Below are 17,284 nucleotides of genomic sequence, written 5' to 3'. Positions count from 1 at the left end.
TGCAAGAAACTGAACAGTATTTATATCGTTTTTTACCTCTGATTTACTGCAATGTCCGAACTGTCCTGAGCTCATCCTGAGCACGTTCGCGTCTTCTTCTTCAGCTGGCGAGTGACGCGTCTTCTTCTTCTTCGTTAAAAATCTTTGTTTGTGTTCTACTGAAGAAACAAAGTCACCTACATCTTGGATGCCCTGGGGATAAGTGGATAAACATCAAATTTTCATTCTTGGGTGAACTATCCCTTTAATAAGTTTATAATAGCTTCCTAAATCATAATACATTTGGTTTAATGGCACAGATATTTCAAAGTACATTGCACCCTTGAGTGCTGAGGTTTGTTACAGCTGCAGTAACACAATAGCACAATAGTATGTATGGCGGAAGTGTGTGTTTGTGATGCTTTTGATTAAAATTCTTCTCAGCTCTTCATCTGACAGAAAAATTGTATTTTACACATACCTTTGCTCAAGTAATTCCTGTGGGTTATTGGACGAATGGATAGCTGGTCTCCCAAATGAGACATTGCCACAGCTGTATAGTTTCCTTCCATTGGCTTCATCTCTGTCCATGTCTTTCAGAGTCATTCAGATCCACATGAACACTTTTCATAGCACTGCTTATAGATTATAGATTTCACAGCTGCTTAGTTCCTTGTGAAAAGAAATGTATATAAAAATATATATATTAGTTATAAAAGCGTTACAAATCAGTATCTGTAATTTACCTGTAAATTACCTAAATCTGTCTAATTTACCTCCAAAATCACTTGACATTTTAAAGCTTTATATATATATATATATATATATATATATATATGTGTATGTATGTATGTATGTATATATATATATATATATATGTATGTGTATATATATGTATGTGTATATATATATATATGTATGTATGTATGTATGTATGTATGTATATATGTATATGTATATGTGTATGTAATGTTAATATACTTTCTCCTATTCAAGCTTATTATACAGAGTAAATTGTACTGCCCCTAGAGGCTAAATGCAGTAACTATGCCAACAATGGAACTAAGAAAAATGTTTCACAATTTGTTGCATTTTTATTGATTTAATATAATTCTTTACACTTTTTTTTTCTTTAACTGAATATACTGTATATCTAAGTCAAACTCAACTGTCACAGGTATCATAAAAAACAATTGTACAAACACATCATAGTCATGTACTATACAAGACAACAACAACAAAAATAATAATAAGCCTGTTTCTCCAGTCCTTGCAAAACATTATCAATCATTTCATCTTTCACAGTTAAGCTTTTGTGGTTGCATTACAATGCCTGTTTTTTTTAAGCTTTTTTGAGTTTTGTATAAATGTGGCATTTTGCTTGAAGAATTGCTTTTGTTCTCTGCAGGGCTGTGCCTTAGAGTCTATTCATGCCATAAAACGTCTTGTGTAATTTATTTTTGTACAAGTACAAAACTCCAGAGGCTCATTGAAAAGTGAATAATAATGCCATTTGTTGTTCTGTGGTCTCGTTTATGTCATTTAGTTAGTCGTAGTCCTGTCTCCACAGTACTTAATCAATGGTTTTTCTCTCGTTTCAGAACTGGGCTCATTCACAGGCACATCAGGATCTTTAGAGAACTGGTACGACCCCTGCATCACATGTTTGAATTGGCTACATGTTAACATGTTAATGTCCAGATTCATCCCTTCATTGCTTCATCCCAATTTGTCTACTTTTACTATACCCTAAAAGTACGTACTCTATTTGTGAATCAGGATCTTTAGAGAACTGGTACGACCCCTGCATCACATGTTTGAATTGGCTACATGTTAACATGTTAATGTCCAGATTTTATGCTTCATCCCAATTTGCCTACTTTTACTATACCCTAAAAGTACGTACTCTATTTGTGAAGAAAAATTACATACTTTTGAGTGTGTAGCAGAATATTAGGCAAGCTTTGGGACATACTACTTCAACCGCTGTTGCTTAGTGTGATATGCATCCTGTCACTGTTTAAACTGGCCTGTCAATCATCTTGTCACAGTTAACATAATCCACATTTAGTTTCAGTTAATTTCCTGGAGAGAAATTAAGTAACGCGCTGATCTGCCAGTCGCGGGTCTTTTGTGCCGAGAACTGACCTCATGTGTTTCCATAATGATGCATTTAAAAGTTAATGACCAAACGTATCTTTATAAAAGTTCAAAATGTTATTGCAGATGAAATAGAACGTGGATAATATTAAATAAATATTTTTTTCATCAGGTTAGATATTGAATATTAATCACTCAAACCCCTTTCTCTACTTAACTGTTGGTCTAGCATATATACCATTTGTAGTTTTTATTTGTGTAACACTTTTTATTTGTGTTTGTAATTCTAATCTAGACCGCATCCAACGCACAATGGGTCATTAGAGTGTGCACGAATTTGCACTTTGAATTTTCACTGGAAATAGTAAACCATCCGGGTAACTTTGGGACACTCATTTCAACAAATAGGGAGACACTAAGTCTAATTTTGAATACCATTTAGGACGGATAGTCTGCAAATTGAGATGCAGCACCAGTTTTACATTTTCCCATTTATCATCTTTCGTCTCGTTCAGTATATCAGAGGAGGACCCGGGGCCATTGCGGAGTGACAGTGAAGGCAAAGTTGGAGGAACGAAAGTGAGCAGGACATTCAGTTACCTCAAGAGCAAAATGAGCAAGAAGAGCAAGGTTGGTATATAATGAAACAATTTAGATTATGATTTAATATTTATAATTTAATGTTTAAATATATATATATATATGTGTGTGTGTGTGTGTGTGTGTGTGTGTGTGTGTGTATGTTTCAGCTGTAGTCGAACTAAGATTCTTCCAATCAAAAACCAATACATTTCCTTCATGTGGGCCTGTCTGAAGCATCTCAGACCTTATTAGTGGAAACAAATGTTATCGTTTTAGTGTGCCTCATCATGCTGAGCTAATGGTGTTCTTTGATGCAGCAGCATGCACCTGCTAATTAACTTTTGAGGTTTTCTCCCTGTGGTCCCTGTAGATGATAGGGTTGCTGATGGTGTGAAAGCTCTCAGCAACCCCTGCGCTATCTGAAGTTGTTAAAAGGTTTGCTCTTGCGCAGGCAACTCTGTGCACACACTGTCTGGCGTACAAGAGCTCGCGGTAGGGAAGTTCAACAGGATGTTGAAGCAAGCTGTGGTCTCTCTATGGCTCTGTTAAATGCACTCGCTCACACTAAAGCTTTAGAGCTCATGCAATTCTGTGAAAACAGATGCATGTTAAAATCTATGACTTCACAATTTCAGAGAACTTTCTTGACACTTTTTTGATGTCCACATGAATCAGCTGGGCCCCCATATATGGTTTATGTCCTCAAATGTGGTTTAGGAATTTATACACATTATTTGACCTAAGAAACCCACACACCTTAATTTGCCACATCGTTTTTTTTTTTTTACATTGTGTATGGAATAGTGTCATATTGGTAACTAGGCCAGTGATGAAGACAGGATGCATCTTAATTGTTTAATGTAACATGGTCACTCCGGGTTTGAATTAACTGCAGTGTCGATTAGAATTTCGATCTATATTGAATTGGCTAAATGACAGAATGCAAACAAAAAGCTGCCTCTTATACTAGGGAGGGTCTATGGTAAAAGGAAGTGCACTGTATCTTTAAGTTGAACCCCGATGTGAAAGATGACAGAAAGAAACTGAAGTCACTTCCTCTGGCTGGCTCGTCTGCTCTCCGTCATGGGAACTTATGTGTTTGTTTAGACAGACTCTCAACCTCATCTGCCGTACCTTCAGGCCAGTGCGCTCACTGGCTACCTTGCATCTGAGATGTCTATGCTTTGTCGTAGGTTTTTACCGCAGGGTCGGTCACTGAAGATCAAGAATACTGGTGGTCTGGTTGAGGTAGGACTGTGATATCAAAGAGAAGATGTTAGATTTTTTTGTCATGTATAGTGAAAAGAGACATTTATTTGATGTTCTGATGTGTTTGTGATTATGATTTTTAGAGGTTTGTTGTGTTAATTTATTGCCTTGGCAACTTATTTTTACTTTTTTTTTTTGTGCTTCCCGAGAGCATTGTTTCACTCCAGTTGAGAATTGCGTGAATTACTTGAATCACTTGTGTTGTTCAAATAGTTTTTTTTTTATTATTGAATTTTCTATACATTCTATACATTTTAGTCATGTTTAAACTCTTTGGGAAGTGCACTTTGACCCTCTTCCTCCTTAAACAGTTTGTAGCCAAATAATTTTTTCCTGGTGTTATGATATTAAGCCACCCATCCATAATCACTGGAATACTAGTTCATTAAATGTGCAGCAACATTTTAATTATTTTTAGCAGGTATTGGATACTAAGAATTAATGAGACAATCCTATTCATTGAATTCTACCAATATTTTTTTGCATAATCACTGGAATACTAGTTCATTAAATGTGCAGCAACATTTTAATTATTTTTAGCAGGTATTGGATACTAAGAATTAATGAGACAATCCTATTAGTTGAATTCTACCAATATTTTTTTGTTGTTGTTGTTTTCCTATTGTGGTTTGCACGTGGTCACAATCTTGGTATGTGACAGTTAGAGCAGATCAGCCAGGGTTTGTAATCAGGGTGGTCTGTGAAAATGGCCACAATCTGCGATTTGGCTCCACTAGAGCTATCTTTTCTCAAGCACACTGTAATGGAGTGAGCATGCTGTGGTTTTGACACTTCATGTAAGGTGCCAAAGAAACAAGGAAAAAGGATTTGGAGTGTATTTGATGGATGGAAGGTTCATGAATGGGTAGATGGTTGGATGATTGATAGGTAGTTGGGTGGATAGATGGATAAGATGGATGGGTGGATTGTTTGTTGGATTGATGGGTAGAGATACTTTTATAGATCGGTAAATGGGGGGTTAGGGGCTAGGTAGATGGATACATGGGTAGATTGATGGAAGATGGGTAGATGGATAGGTAGATGGGTAGGTTATGGAAGGCTGGATGGATGGGTACATGGGTGGAAGTTGGTAGATACATTTATGGATGGATGGATGTGATGTCACGTGACGTGACGTGATATAGAGGATGGATGGATGGATGTAGATGAGTAGGGAGAGATGATGTTGAGAACATGCAGATGTTGAAAATGTGATATTGAGGATAGATAGATGTTGAGAATGTATGAAAGTGTGTTTCATCTCTGCAGCTTAAAAAGAATGATGAATATGAATGAAAGTATCGATTGTGCAGCTGATGAGGCTTCTCCTGTGATGGATGCAGCAATGCTCTGCTGACACTGTGAGTTTTATGATGGATGTGCTCCGCTCCCATTTAATCTCCCATCTGGGCCAGGACCTCGCTGTAACCGAGTCTAATGCACAGCTCGCACTGTCTGAAAGCACTGTACATCACACATCTATACTCTGATTTATTCATTCATTCACATTTTGGCTTATATTTTGCAGGAGAGGGAGAAAGACAAGAATAAGGAGCGCGAGCGAGATACCAAAGACAAGGAGAGGAGAACCTCAAATGGACATCTATTCACTGCGATCATGACAATACCCACAATCCCCTGCCAACAGTGCAACAAACCCATCAACACTAAAGATGCCTTCCTCTGCACCAGTAAGAGCACTTTACTTATTATAGAGTACAGAACTCTATTCTACTCTCTATAATCTTCTTTACTATTCTATACTCTATTCTATACTCTATTGTGCTTTACTCTCTATTCTACAATTATTGACATTTTATTCTTTTACACTCTTTTCAGTTCTACTCTCTACATTCTACTCATCTATTTTCTTTTATGGTCTTTACTTTTCTTTATTTCTATTCTTTTCTATTGTATATTCTGCTCTCTTCTACTCTACTGTTCTATACTTTCTATTCTACAACTTTTTCAAACTTTATACTATACTCTTCTCCTCTCTGCATGTAATTTGTTATGATATTAATGGCAAACTTTATACAGTACTTCTGTTTAATTAAAATATATTTGGATTGGTATCAGTTGTGTATTTATTCAATTAAATATACACAAAAACAAAAAGTTTGTAAAATAGTGCTCTGTTCTATTCTGTGCAGTCATTTCACTTGCTTCTTTTGTTTTGCCATAGGCTGGTGTCATTTTTTGGCACTTCCTCCTTTGCTTTCATTTGCAGCGCAGTCATGCACAGAGTTTAATTTACTGCTGCGAAAGTGTTTTTTGCAGAAGCTTGCTTCGCAAGAGATTCACAAGAAATTGGTTAAATAAATTTTATTCCATAGAGAAAATGCCTTCAGATTGTCTCTTGAAATAAAGAAGCTATTTTAATTAGCTAGTCAGCGACAGCTTCTAGGATAGTTTTTGTGATTTAAAGCCACGCATGAGCAGGTTTCTGGAGAGACACCGTTGTGCACGATATGTGTGGAGAATTGGGTTAATATGCATCTCAGAGTGAGCAGAGTTTTGAAGAAAGCAAGAAAAAAAATAAAGGAGTAATCATGGCTATCTGCCCAGTCAGGCCTTACACAGTGTTGCATCACTCTGTGGCTCCACCCGCACACAGCTGGCAGGGCTCAGCGCTGCACTGAGAGCAGTCAGTGTGCTGGAACATCCTGTCAGCACACCGCTACCGCCATTGCTCTCTCTGCTTGTTGTTCTCAGAGGATGTACTGGCAGACTCATCACCGTTTCCTCTCGTTTCCCAAAAGTGACTGATGCTCGAGACACACACACGTCTTGTGTGATAACGTTGTTATTATTATTATTTAACAGTTTAATACGCTGTTACACTAATAAATACACTACTGTTTTAGCTGCATTCATTTGATCAGAAATACAGGAAAAACAGCTATATCATAAAATATTATTACGATTTAAAATAACTGTTTTCTATTTTAATGTATTTTAAAATGTACTTTTTTCCTGTGATGTCGAAGCTGAATTTTCAGCACCCTTACTCCAGTCTTCAGTGTCACACGATCCTTCAGAAATCATTCTAATATGCTGATTTGAACTGTCTATTCATCAAAGAATGCTGAATGCATGAGAAACAGCGCTTATTTGATCAAAAATACATTTTTGCAGAATAAAAGTGTGAATTACAAAAAAATTTAAATAAAATGAATAAAAATAAAAATCTTATTGACCCCAAAGATTTGAATGGTAGTTATGAAGGACCAAACCTGCAGAAATTAAAAATAAATATACAAACAAACAAACAAATAAATAAATATAATAAGAAATAAATAAAGGAATAAATGATTTGATAAAACAAATACAATTCATTTGTATTATTCCTTAATTTCTATTACCTTTTTTCTTTATTTTTTATTTTCTGTATTTATTTTTACATTCATTTTTATTCTTTTTAAATTTGATTTACTTATTCTTTCATTTATTGTTATATTTATGCATTTATTTATTTTTATATTTATTTATTCCCACATGTATTTGTTTCCAGATTTATTTATTAGTTTATTTCTTTTAACTTTCCGTGTGCAATATGGAAATGAGGGAGGCGGTCCTTGCAGAGCTCCAGTGCATAATTGGTTATAAGCGTCAATAGTCAGCTCTAACTAAATGAGAGAAATTTATACGGGAGTTTATACGGGATGAGGCAGATCAACTGGAGAGTTATTTTTATCGATTCTCATTATGATGTTAAATTATTTTATAGCGACCACAATTTTCCAGAAATAGAAGCACAAAGCTGAATCCAGCTACTTGTGTGATCCTTCCTCACACAGCATTGTCATCAAGCCCAGAATCATCACCAACATTGTCAGATTCTAGGTTGATGACACCCAGTGGGCGGTAGGTTTCCACACTAATGCCAGTTTATTTTGTAATCCCAGAGAAAATCTCGACTCTGCAACAGGTGAAATGATCGAGGTTGTTTCCCAACCAACCAATGGCTTCTAAGAAAGACCAGAACAGTCCAGTGCCACGTCTCCAAAAAGCATTGTGATCCTGAGTAGACCGTAGAAACCTTTGGTGCAATTGGTTTACGATAAACTTAGGCTTGCAATGCTTTTGGAAGTCAATATTTTCTCTGTGATTACAAAATAAACACAAGCCTTAGAAACCTTCACTGGGTGTGTCTAGAGACGTCATCAACCTAGAAACTCATCGGCAATGTTGATGGTTTCTGGATTAATGACAAAATAGTGAGGATAAGTAGCAGAATTCAGTCGCTATAAAATAATTAGACATAATGTGAATCGGTGAAAATATGAGCTCTCAACCAGTGATTCACCGGAGCTCCTCAAGGACCACCTCCCTTATTTCCAAGTTGCACACATAGTAAAAAGAAATAAATCTGGAAATAAATACACGTGGGAATAAATAAATATAAAGTAAAAAATGAACGCATAAATAAATAAACTTAAAAATAAATAAATGAATGAATTAACTAAATAAATATAAGAATAATGTAAAAACATAAATGAAAGAATAAGTAAATAAAAGCTAAAAAGAATAACAATAAATACAGAAAATAATAAATAAAGAAAAAAAGGTTATAAAAAGTAAATTCGGGCTTAAATTTTATTGCAAATGAATTATATTTGTTTTATCAAATCATTTATTCCTTTATTTATTTTCCTATTGTTACATCTGTCTATCTGTCTGTCTGTCGGTCTGTCTGTCTATTAATTTCTGCAGGTTTGGTCTTCTATAGGTAGTGTATGTTGAGTGGGGAAGGTTGTGAACTTGCAGGGAAATTTTCACAATCTCTATGCCTTCAAACATGTAGGTTGTTTAAGCCCTTGATACCACCATGCACACGATCTGAGATTGTTGTGTGTGGTTTTGTTTTTATAAAGCTTTCTTTTGGGTGTGTCTAACTATGCTGTAGTTTTGTGGTCATGAGGTGCAAAGTACACTGACAGAGAAAGACAAAAGCACCATCTGTGCAGGTATGTTTTGAATTAGCATTAAAGTTAAGGTTTTTGGTTATTATATTGCCAGCAAATCTACATAACATCAGATTGGTTGTACATTTTAAATAACCAATCACTTATGTCATATATTTATTTATATATATATATATATATATATATATATATTGTGTCTGAATTTTAATTTTAACCCATTTTGTTTTTCAATGTAACTTCTGAAATGCACAAGGTTAGCTTGTTTTCATAGAGAAAACAAGTATAAAAACTGACTTGACGTATACATGAAATCTTTAAATGTTCAAGACTAGTAATGATTCAACCGAAGTGTTTGTGGTTAAATTTGTGGCAAACATCAGCTGTGTAGCAGAGGTGGAGTCAGGCAGGAAAAGGCTAATCTCACTCTCTCCTACACAAACGGAGAAGCAGGAAACGACAGTGTTTGTTCAGTGCCACTTTTCTTCCAGATTTCTATTCTGTTTGCTGCTGTTTTTTCCAGCTTCAGGCTTATTCTATCTGCTTTTGGATGAGAACAAGTGGAATATCGAACTAAACTGATGGATAAAGGCCTGTGCATTCTTTACTGACCGTACGGTTTGTGTTTGTTTGTTTGTTTGTTTGTTTGTTTGTTTGTATGTTTTCAGATTGCAATGCACAAGTCCACAAAGGCTGCAGAGAGAGTCTTCCTGTTTGTGCCAAGGTCAAAATGAAGGTAATCCACGGTCTTTTATACTGGTTCTCATATGACTGTCATAAACAGTACTTTTGCGCATTTCATATGTTTCTTTGCTAATTATTGTCAGTTTTATGACCAGAACTGTAGGAATAATATAAGTAAAAGGAAAGTTTACCCCAAATTGAAGATTCTGTCTGTATTTACTTTTCCAAACCTGTTTGCTGCAAATGAACTCTTCTTTTAATATCATAATATGGATCTATAAAGATTAAAGACTCGATTCAAATATTTCTTTCAGCAGCAAAAACAGCAGCAGACTGTTCCAGATTCTGCCTCGATGCCTGGAGTGACGCTTAGAAGTAAAAGTAAAGTCCTCATATAATCATGCATTTTTCATGTTTTATGTATTTCTGCTTTATTTCAAAAGTCTGACCGTGTAAACTTGTTAATATGTTTAGCCCTCCCAGCACGGGAACGTCCGTGGTCCACCATCTCTGTTGCTGATGATCAGCCCGCTACTCTCGCCCCTCCTCGGAAAAGCCCCAGCAGTATCATGTCTTTCAACAGCAACCCGCTGTCCAAGAGCATGTCCATTAATAACATCGCTGGGTCAGTGCCAATGCTAGCTGATAACATACAGATGTCTTTAGATTTAATATTGTAATTGCTCTTACAATCACAGTTTTGCACCATTGAATGTCTTGACAAGATTTCTGTCATGATTTTAGTTTATTCTTTACTGTTGCATTTAATTCATCATTTTAAAACAGATGAGAAATGTGCACTTGATATTTTGATTTTGAGGTCACTGTTTTATAAAATCAATAAGGCATTAAAACATAGAGTATATAACAAATCTTCTGCTCTTTGCACATTCAGGCAAATTGAAGACCCTCCTCTAAAGACTCTGAAGTTTCTGTCCCAGTCGACCGACTCTCTTCACAAGACCAGTAAAGTCAGCGAGTCCACAGAATCTCTTACCGATGAGGGTACGTCTCTTCATCTCGTAATTGAATCATTACCAACAAAATACACACCTGTCTTGAGTCCAAACATGTTATGAATATTGTATTAATTATTTACAGTGTGGCTATTCATTATAATTTAATTATTAAATTGTTTGCAATTGTAAATATATTATGATTATTATTACTGTTTTCAACATTGCAACTTTGCCATCACAGCAATACATTACAGTTTCAATAAAATTGGGAAAAAAGGCTTTTTTAAATTGCAATAGTATTTTACAATTTAACTGTTTTTACTGTATTTTTATCAAATAAATGCAGCCTTGTTAAGCATAATAGTCTTCTTCCAAAACATTACAAAAATCTTACCACAGGTTATGTAGCCGATCTTTACAATTGATTGGCATTCACTGTATATAAACAGAAATAAGTGTATATTCTAGAAAACGGCATCATTCTTACTGGTTTATGTGGACGGCAGGTACAGAGATGATGGATAGTCAGCTGATGGGAGAATTTGAAGCTGATGCCAAAGAGCTGGAAGCAGATTCTTGGAGCTTTACGGTGGACAAGAAATTCTTGAAACAGCTTAAAAAGGATGTTATCAAGAGGCAAGATGTCATTTACGGTAAGAGTCACACTAGACCCTCCAAAGAAGCGTCTGCTTTCATTTTCAAGCTTTGTGAGAAAAAGTATTGAAACTGTCGAGTGAGGTCATTGACACACTTGTAAGGTCATGTGATAAAGTTCCTGCCTTCTCATTATTAGAACTCATCCAGACCGAAATGCACCATGTGAGGACCTTGAAGATTATGGCTGATGTTTACAGTAAAGGGCTACTGAGAGAGGTTCAACTGGAGGTTCAGACTGTAGAGAAGATGTTCCCCATGTTAGATGACGTTCTAGACTTGCACACACAGTTCTTCTCACAGCTGCTCGAAAGGAAGAAAGAGTCAGGGAGCCAGGAAGAAGGTGGCTTTGTCATCCGAAAGATTGGTGATGTGCTGGTCTCTCAGGTACGTTCAGGCTCAAACTTGTGATGGAACATCAACAAAATGCCTCTGGATCTGTAGAAATGCATTGATTTGTAATGTCTGGAGCATTTATAGTAAGCATAATGCTAGTCTAGCATTTAAGTAACATACAATTTTTCCACTATTTATTCCTCCCTAGTTCTCAGGTTCCAGTGCCGAGAGAATGAAGAAGGTCTATGGGAAGTTCTGCAGCAGACACAATGAAGCTGTGAACTTCTACAAGGAGCTTCAAACCAAAGACAAACGTTTTCAAGCTTTCATCAAGGTAGCCATCTCAAATGATTTTGCCTTCACAAATTTCACACAGTAAAAACAGTTAGTTTGTAAAAGAAGCCTAAAGTGTTTATTCTTTTCCTCGTTTTGTTTCCTGCTCAAGACTCTAAAATGGAAACAGTCCCATGTTTCACATCTGTTTCTGTTTTCCAGAAAAAGATGAGCAGCTCTGTTGTCCGACGGCTAAGCATTCCTGAGTGTATGTTGTTAGTCACACAACGAATAACAAAGTATCCCGTCTTACTACAGAGAATACTGCAGCACACGAAAGGTACAACTAGTTACTATTCTAGTCAGGCTATGTCAGTACCCTTGAATTTATCTGTGGTGCTCCAGGTAATATTCTGAAGTATTTCATGACAGAAAATGAGGAAGACCATGCAGATGTAACCCAAGGTCTGAAGTTGGTGAAGGAGGTGATTGCCGCCGTGGACAATAAAGTAAACGAGCATGAGAAGAAAAAGAGGCTAAAGGAAGTGTACAGCCGGACAGACAGCAAGTCTATCATGAGGATGAAAAGTGGGCAGATGTTTGCCAGAGAGGATCTGTTACGTGGGCAGAAGTTAATTCACGATGGACCGCTACAGCTCAAGAACTCAGCGGGCAGACTCAAGGGTGAGAACCAGTGCAATGGGTTCATTGGTTAATGAATATATCAGCAGATAAAAATAAGTAAAAAAAAAAAAAATAATTCTTAAGAACCCCTTAGCAATCGCATAACAGCAACAACATAATAAAACCCACTCAGAACACCTTAGCAACAGCATATCACCAGAATGGCAATCACCTGCATCACCCTAGTAACCACATAACAACATGGAGAAAAAAACTCTCAGAACTCACAGAATACCTTAACAACCTTATAGCAACCACATAGTAACACACTGACAACCACATAACAAAAATTGTGTAAAAGACTCAGAACACCTTAAAAACCTTATAGCAACAGCATAGTAACACACTGACAACCACATAAAAACAATGTGTAAAAGGCACTCAGAACACCTTAACAAACTTTATAGCAACTGCATAGCAACAACATAACAACATGTAAAAAAGACTCTCAGAACACATTCCCAACCGCATAGCAACACCCTACCAACCACATAAAAACAATGTGTAAAAGACACTCAGAACACCTTAATAACCTTATAGCAACTGCATAGCAACACCCTGGCAACCACGTAACAACAACATGTAAAAAAGACTCTCAGAACACATTCCCAACCGCATAGCAACACCCTACCAACCACATAAAAACAATGTGTAAAAGACACTCAGAACACCTTAATAACCTTATAGCAACTGCATAGCAAGACCCTGGCAACCATGTAACAACAGCAAGAAACCACTCACAACACCTTGGCACTAACAAACCACATAGCAACATCCTAGGACTCAAGCCACATCTTAGCAACCACATAACAGCAACAATGTGCTAAACATCATTCAGAATACCTTAACCACCTTAGCAACCACCCACAACACTTTAGCAACAGCTGAACAAAAACAACAAGCTAAACAGATTAGCATCTGCAGAACAACGCCATGGAAGCCACCCACAACACCTTAAAATTGTGGTGCGAGGTTTGCCTCTCACATTTAATTCAGAAAATGTAATCTAGTTTCACATTTCAAAATACAGTACATGGATAAACAGCGTTAACATTTCGCTGACAGAACGAAGTCAGGTCTGTCACCATAGCAACATACACCCACACTAACACAAACAGGGCCTGTTTTTTAATGTTTTTTAATTCTTCTCCAGATGTCCAGGCTCTGCTGCTGAGGGATGTGATTGTGTTCCTACAGGAGAAAGATCAGAAGTACATATTCGCATCCTTGGTATGTTTATCATTACAACTCTGCCTGTGATTCCCAGAACAGTGTTCCTCAATAATACATGTTTACACTATCTTGTTTGGATTCTGGAATCTAGTATTGTGTAATGTCTCTGGCGCTCTATCAGTGCTGGTTTTAATAGGAACATTGACATATGAAGGTCTTTGGCACTTTCTAATCGTATGACCTCGCCCCATAATTTCCTAGTCCCATCTCATCTACTTGTTCTCCACTCTCAGGACCAGCGCTCCACCGTCATCTCTCTGCAGAAACTCATTTTGAGGGAAGTAGCCAATGAGGAGAAAGGACTGTTCCTGATCACGGCAGGCATTGAGAAGCCTGAGATGGTAGAAGTGTACACCAGCTCTAAGGAGGAGAGGAACACATGGATGCAGCTCATTCAGGAGGCCATGCAGTCAGTGTGAGTCTCTGAATCTGGTTCTCATTTTATATGCAAGAAGGAGGGATGCACAATATATCGGTCAAGAACCGATAACTCTCTTTTTTTTTTTTTTAATCGGCCAATATTGAATATTTAATTATCATCTCATTTTTCCTATTTTTACATTTAGATTACCTTTTCCGTCATCTTACACTCACTTAAATTAAATTTTTAGAAATTAAAAATAACACTGTAAATTGTAATCTTTAGCCAATTTTAAAACGAATATACAGTATACAGTATATTTTAATAATATACATTCCAATGTTTTTCAGTGTTTTTATTTTTAATTTATCTTGATAAAATAATATAAATAATAAGTAAAAAGAATAGTCAGCTTAACATAATTGAAAAAACGTACTTTAAACATCACAATTTGTGAGAGCGGGTAGTCTTTTTTACAGACTCTCGATTTTCTCCAGGGAGGGAGATGATGATGAAGGTGTGCCTAGTGAAAACGAAGAGGACAGAAGACTTCAAGAAATCAAAGTCAAGGAGTTGAGAGGTGCAGAATTCCATCTTTCCTTTTTCTGGCTTAAAATGACTTCAATGTGTAGATATGGTTTGTTTGAGGTTAGAGTAAAGACAGAATTTAAAGTCTTAAAAGCTCATGAATGTTTAGTGATTACAATATTTCATTGTAGTGTTTCACTGACTAGAAATTAATGAGTATAGTCGGTTTAAAATTATTTTTAAAAACTCTAGTGACTAGAATGACTGAAAAACCCATGAAAATTAGTGGTCAAAAGGTGTAAAATTCTGCTAAAATTAATGAAGTGAATCTTAGGTTGCCTGTCATGAAATTAACATCTGTCTTTACAGATCAGCTGCACAAGAGGGATGAGCAGATCTTGACTTTACTGGAGGAGAAAGTGAAGTTGTTCAGGGACATGTGTGACTGTGGCGTACCAGACGAGACCAGCCTTCGCAACAGAATGCTCTTCAGGGCCACGCCCGATGACATCACCAAAGGGCAGCCAATCATGAAAGAGGCTCTGAAGGAAGGTGAGACGACTAGTACAGTTATATAATGCTTATTATATAAGTTGGAAAAACACTGTGGTCGTCTTACAAGCACATGGCAGCTAGTAAACTTGATACATGGGAAATACGTTTTTATGAATATTGCAGTCTTAGAGGGCTGAAATGTAGAACATAATTTGGTTTTAAAATGACTATGAAGTGAAGGGTGTTAGCAACATGTTGCATCACATCATAGTGCAGCATGTGCGTATGGTCCCTGGCCAGTTAGACTTTCTTAATCAGAAACACATGAAATATGGCCTCAATACTGGCTGTGCTTGTAGCAGGTATTGGTTAAATGAATAATGAAAATAATAAAACGCTACAAGTGTTTGCAAATATGATGATTTATTATTTAAAGCTCAAATATTGAATAATGCAATTTAATAATGCCAGTTGGTCAAATTAATAGAAATAAAAATAGAAGCATTTTCAGTATGCACTTAGACGTTTTAATATAAAAATAATAAAATGCAATAAATGATTGCAAAAATTATGATTTATTATTTGTAGCTACTTGTCAACATTAAAATTATTTTTGACATTAAAGGCGCAATATGTAAGTTTTCACCGCTAGAGGTCGCATTTTCAAAACAATAACAAAGGCGAAGCTTGTTGATGCTATGAAGGAGAGTGGAACGATGGGAGATGTCGTTTTCACCATCCAGAGATGTCCGAATCATGTTCACGGATGTAATTAATTCATTTTTTTTATTACCTGTACCTTCCAAAGTTATTCAAACAGCGAATAAATTATATAGAGAAAGCGAGCAAAGAACAGAACGTTTAACGCTACATTGTCAAAGAACAGTATGCCTGACTTCAGTCTAGCACGAGTTTAAGCATTCTCAAAAAACTCCCCTTATAATCAGTAAAGCTGTCTATACACTGTTTGATGAATGGATCTCCTACTTACATCATACGTACATCTGCACTTTATTGTTTCTGATGAGAAAATTTGCAAGAGAGCAGAATTCAGTTAGCGAGCGCGCACACTAAACAAAACTCCCGTTTCAGCGATGACTCATCTAAACGCCTCTGATTGGCCGCTGCGTTCATAAACTCAACAGATTCGTGTGTGATTGGTTATAACGCGCAACACTGTAAAAACGCGGAAAAAGATTGATGGTGCAACATTGAGCAGATCTAAATTTAATGCTGCAGTCAACACTTTTCATTTCATTTTCATTTTATTCGCGACCGCCGTAATGGATTTAGTTTAACTGCAGCAGCATTTTTGTCCACGTGTGTTGCTATAGTTTCTACAAGCGGAAACCGATAGCGCGGATATTACGTAATTGATAGGCGACAATGAACCAGGACGAGCCATTATTTAAAATTGGAATTTCTCTGGATTTACAAATCCTTGGGAACTTTTGGGATAATGTAAGTGCACAACAGCATGAAATATATAACAATGTGCAAGTGGTTTTTGGATATTTTATTACGAAGATCGTACATATCGTGCCTTTAAAATACAGATGGATGCTGCATACTGGTAGTGGCTAAGACTGAGTATGGGAAAAGTCACTATATAATTGTAGCAAATAATTTATTTTTGTTATTTTATCTTTATTTAATTTTAAATCAATGTGCAGAGACACCTATAAGTAAGCTATTCTAGGTTTATGCCCGCAAATATTGTAAACGGCTATTGCTCTGTGCTGCTATCAAAACATTGCTGTTTGTTTTGCACGGAGCTATGTGTTTACTGACCAATAGCAGATGGGGAAGTGTTTGTGGAAACCTGTTTGAAAACAAAATTGCTGTTAGTGACAGAAATCACATGCTTCACCTATAAGGAAAAATTCATGCACGTGATTTAACATAAAATACAAACTTCACATTTCTTCTTTAAAACTACTCTAAAATGACTCTAAAACTTACTTCCATTGAAAGTGACAAAACACCAATGAAAATTGAGTAAATGATATTCCCGAACAGCATTTTAGAGTGTACTTAGTGAGAAAGATCTTGAAAGTGCTGAGAAGACACTTTGGCTTTGAATGTGGGAGTGATAGATAGTGCTTGTCACAGTTCATGCAGTATAGTACATGGGCAAAATCGATAGGTAAAGCTGATCTGAATTCGCAAGGCAGGAACAGATAATGGATTGCTTTAAGGTTGCAGGTCAAGAACGGGAAAGA

General features: G+C 36.4%; 1 protein-coding gene across 6 annotated transcripts in view; it reads left to right on the top strand.

The window, feature by feature from the left end:
- The window catches only part of LOC107701631 (A-kinase anchor protein 13-like), a 68,915-nt gene that overhangs the window by 43,587 nt on the left and 8,044 nt on the right, over positions 1-17,284 (top strand). For 3 of the 6 annotated variants that reach the window (XM_016503711.1, XM_016503703.1, XM_016503694.1), the window contains 16 exons: positions 1,581-1,623; positions 2,595-2,709; positions 5,459-5,621; positions 9,524-9,591; positions 9,854-9,920; positions 10,014-10,164; positions 10,435-10,544; positions 11,005-11,151; positions 11,292-11,539; positions 11,697-11,822; positions 11,984-12,101; positions 12,194-12,445; positions 13,599-13,675; positions 13,912-14,093; positions 14,519-14,619; positions 14,937-15,119. In XM_016503711.1, the coding sequence (XP_016359197.1) occupies positions 1,581-1,623; positions 2,595-2,709; positions 5,459-5,621; positions 9,524-9,591; positions 9,854-9,920; positions 10,014-10,164; positions 10,435-10,544; positions 11,005-11,151; positions 11,292-11,539; positions 11,697-11,822; positions 11,984-12,101; positions 12,194-12,445; positions 13,599-13,675; positions 13,912-14,093; positions 14,519-14,619; positions 14,937-15,119 (2,151 nt within the window). The remainder of the gene's footprint in view (positions 1-1,580; positions 1,624-2,594; positions 2,710-5,458; positions 5,622-9,523; positions 9,592-9,853; positions 9,921-10,013; positions 10,165-10,434; positions 10,545-11,004; positions 11,152-11,291; positions 11,540-11,696; positions 11,823-11,983; positions 12,102-12,193; positions 12,446-13,598; positions 13,676-13,911; positions 14,094-14,518; positions 14,620-14,936; positions 15,120-17,284) is intronic. The other 3 variants (XM_016503672.1, XM_016503678.1, XM_016503685.1) reach the window with 3 other exon arrangements.

This window comes from Sinocyclocheilus anshuiensis, unplaced genomic scaffold, assembly GCF_001515605.1.
Source record: "Sinocyclocheilus anshuiensis isolate Anshui unplaced genomic scaffold, SAMN03320099.WGS_v1.1 scaffold729, whole genome shotgun sequence".
NCBI classification, from domain to species: Eukaryota; Metazoa; Chordata; class Actinopteri; order Cypriniformes; family Cyprinidae; genus Sinocyclocheilus; species Sinocyclocheilus anshuiensis.
Note: the sequence above shows the minus strand (reverse complement) of the source record. Positions and strands in the feature narration are given on the sequence as shown.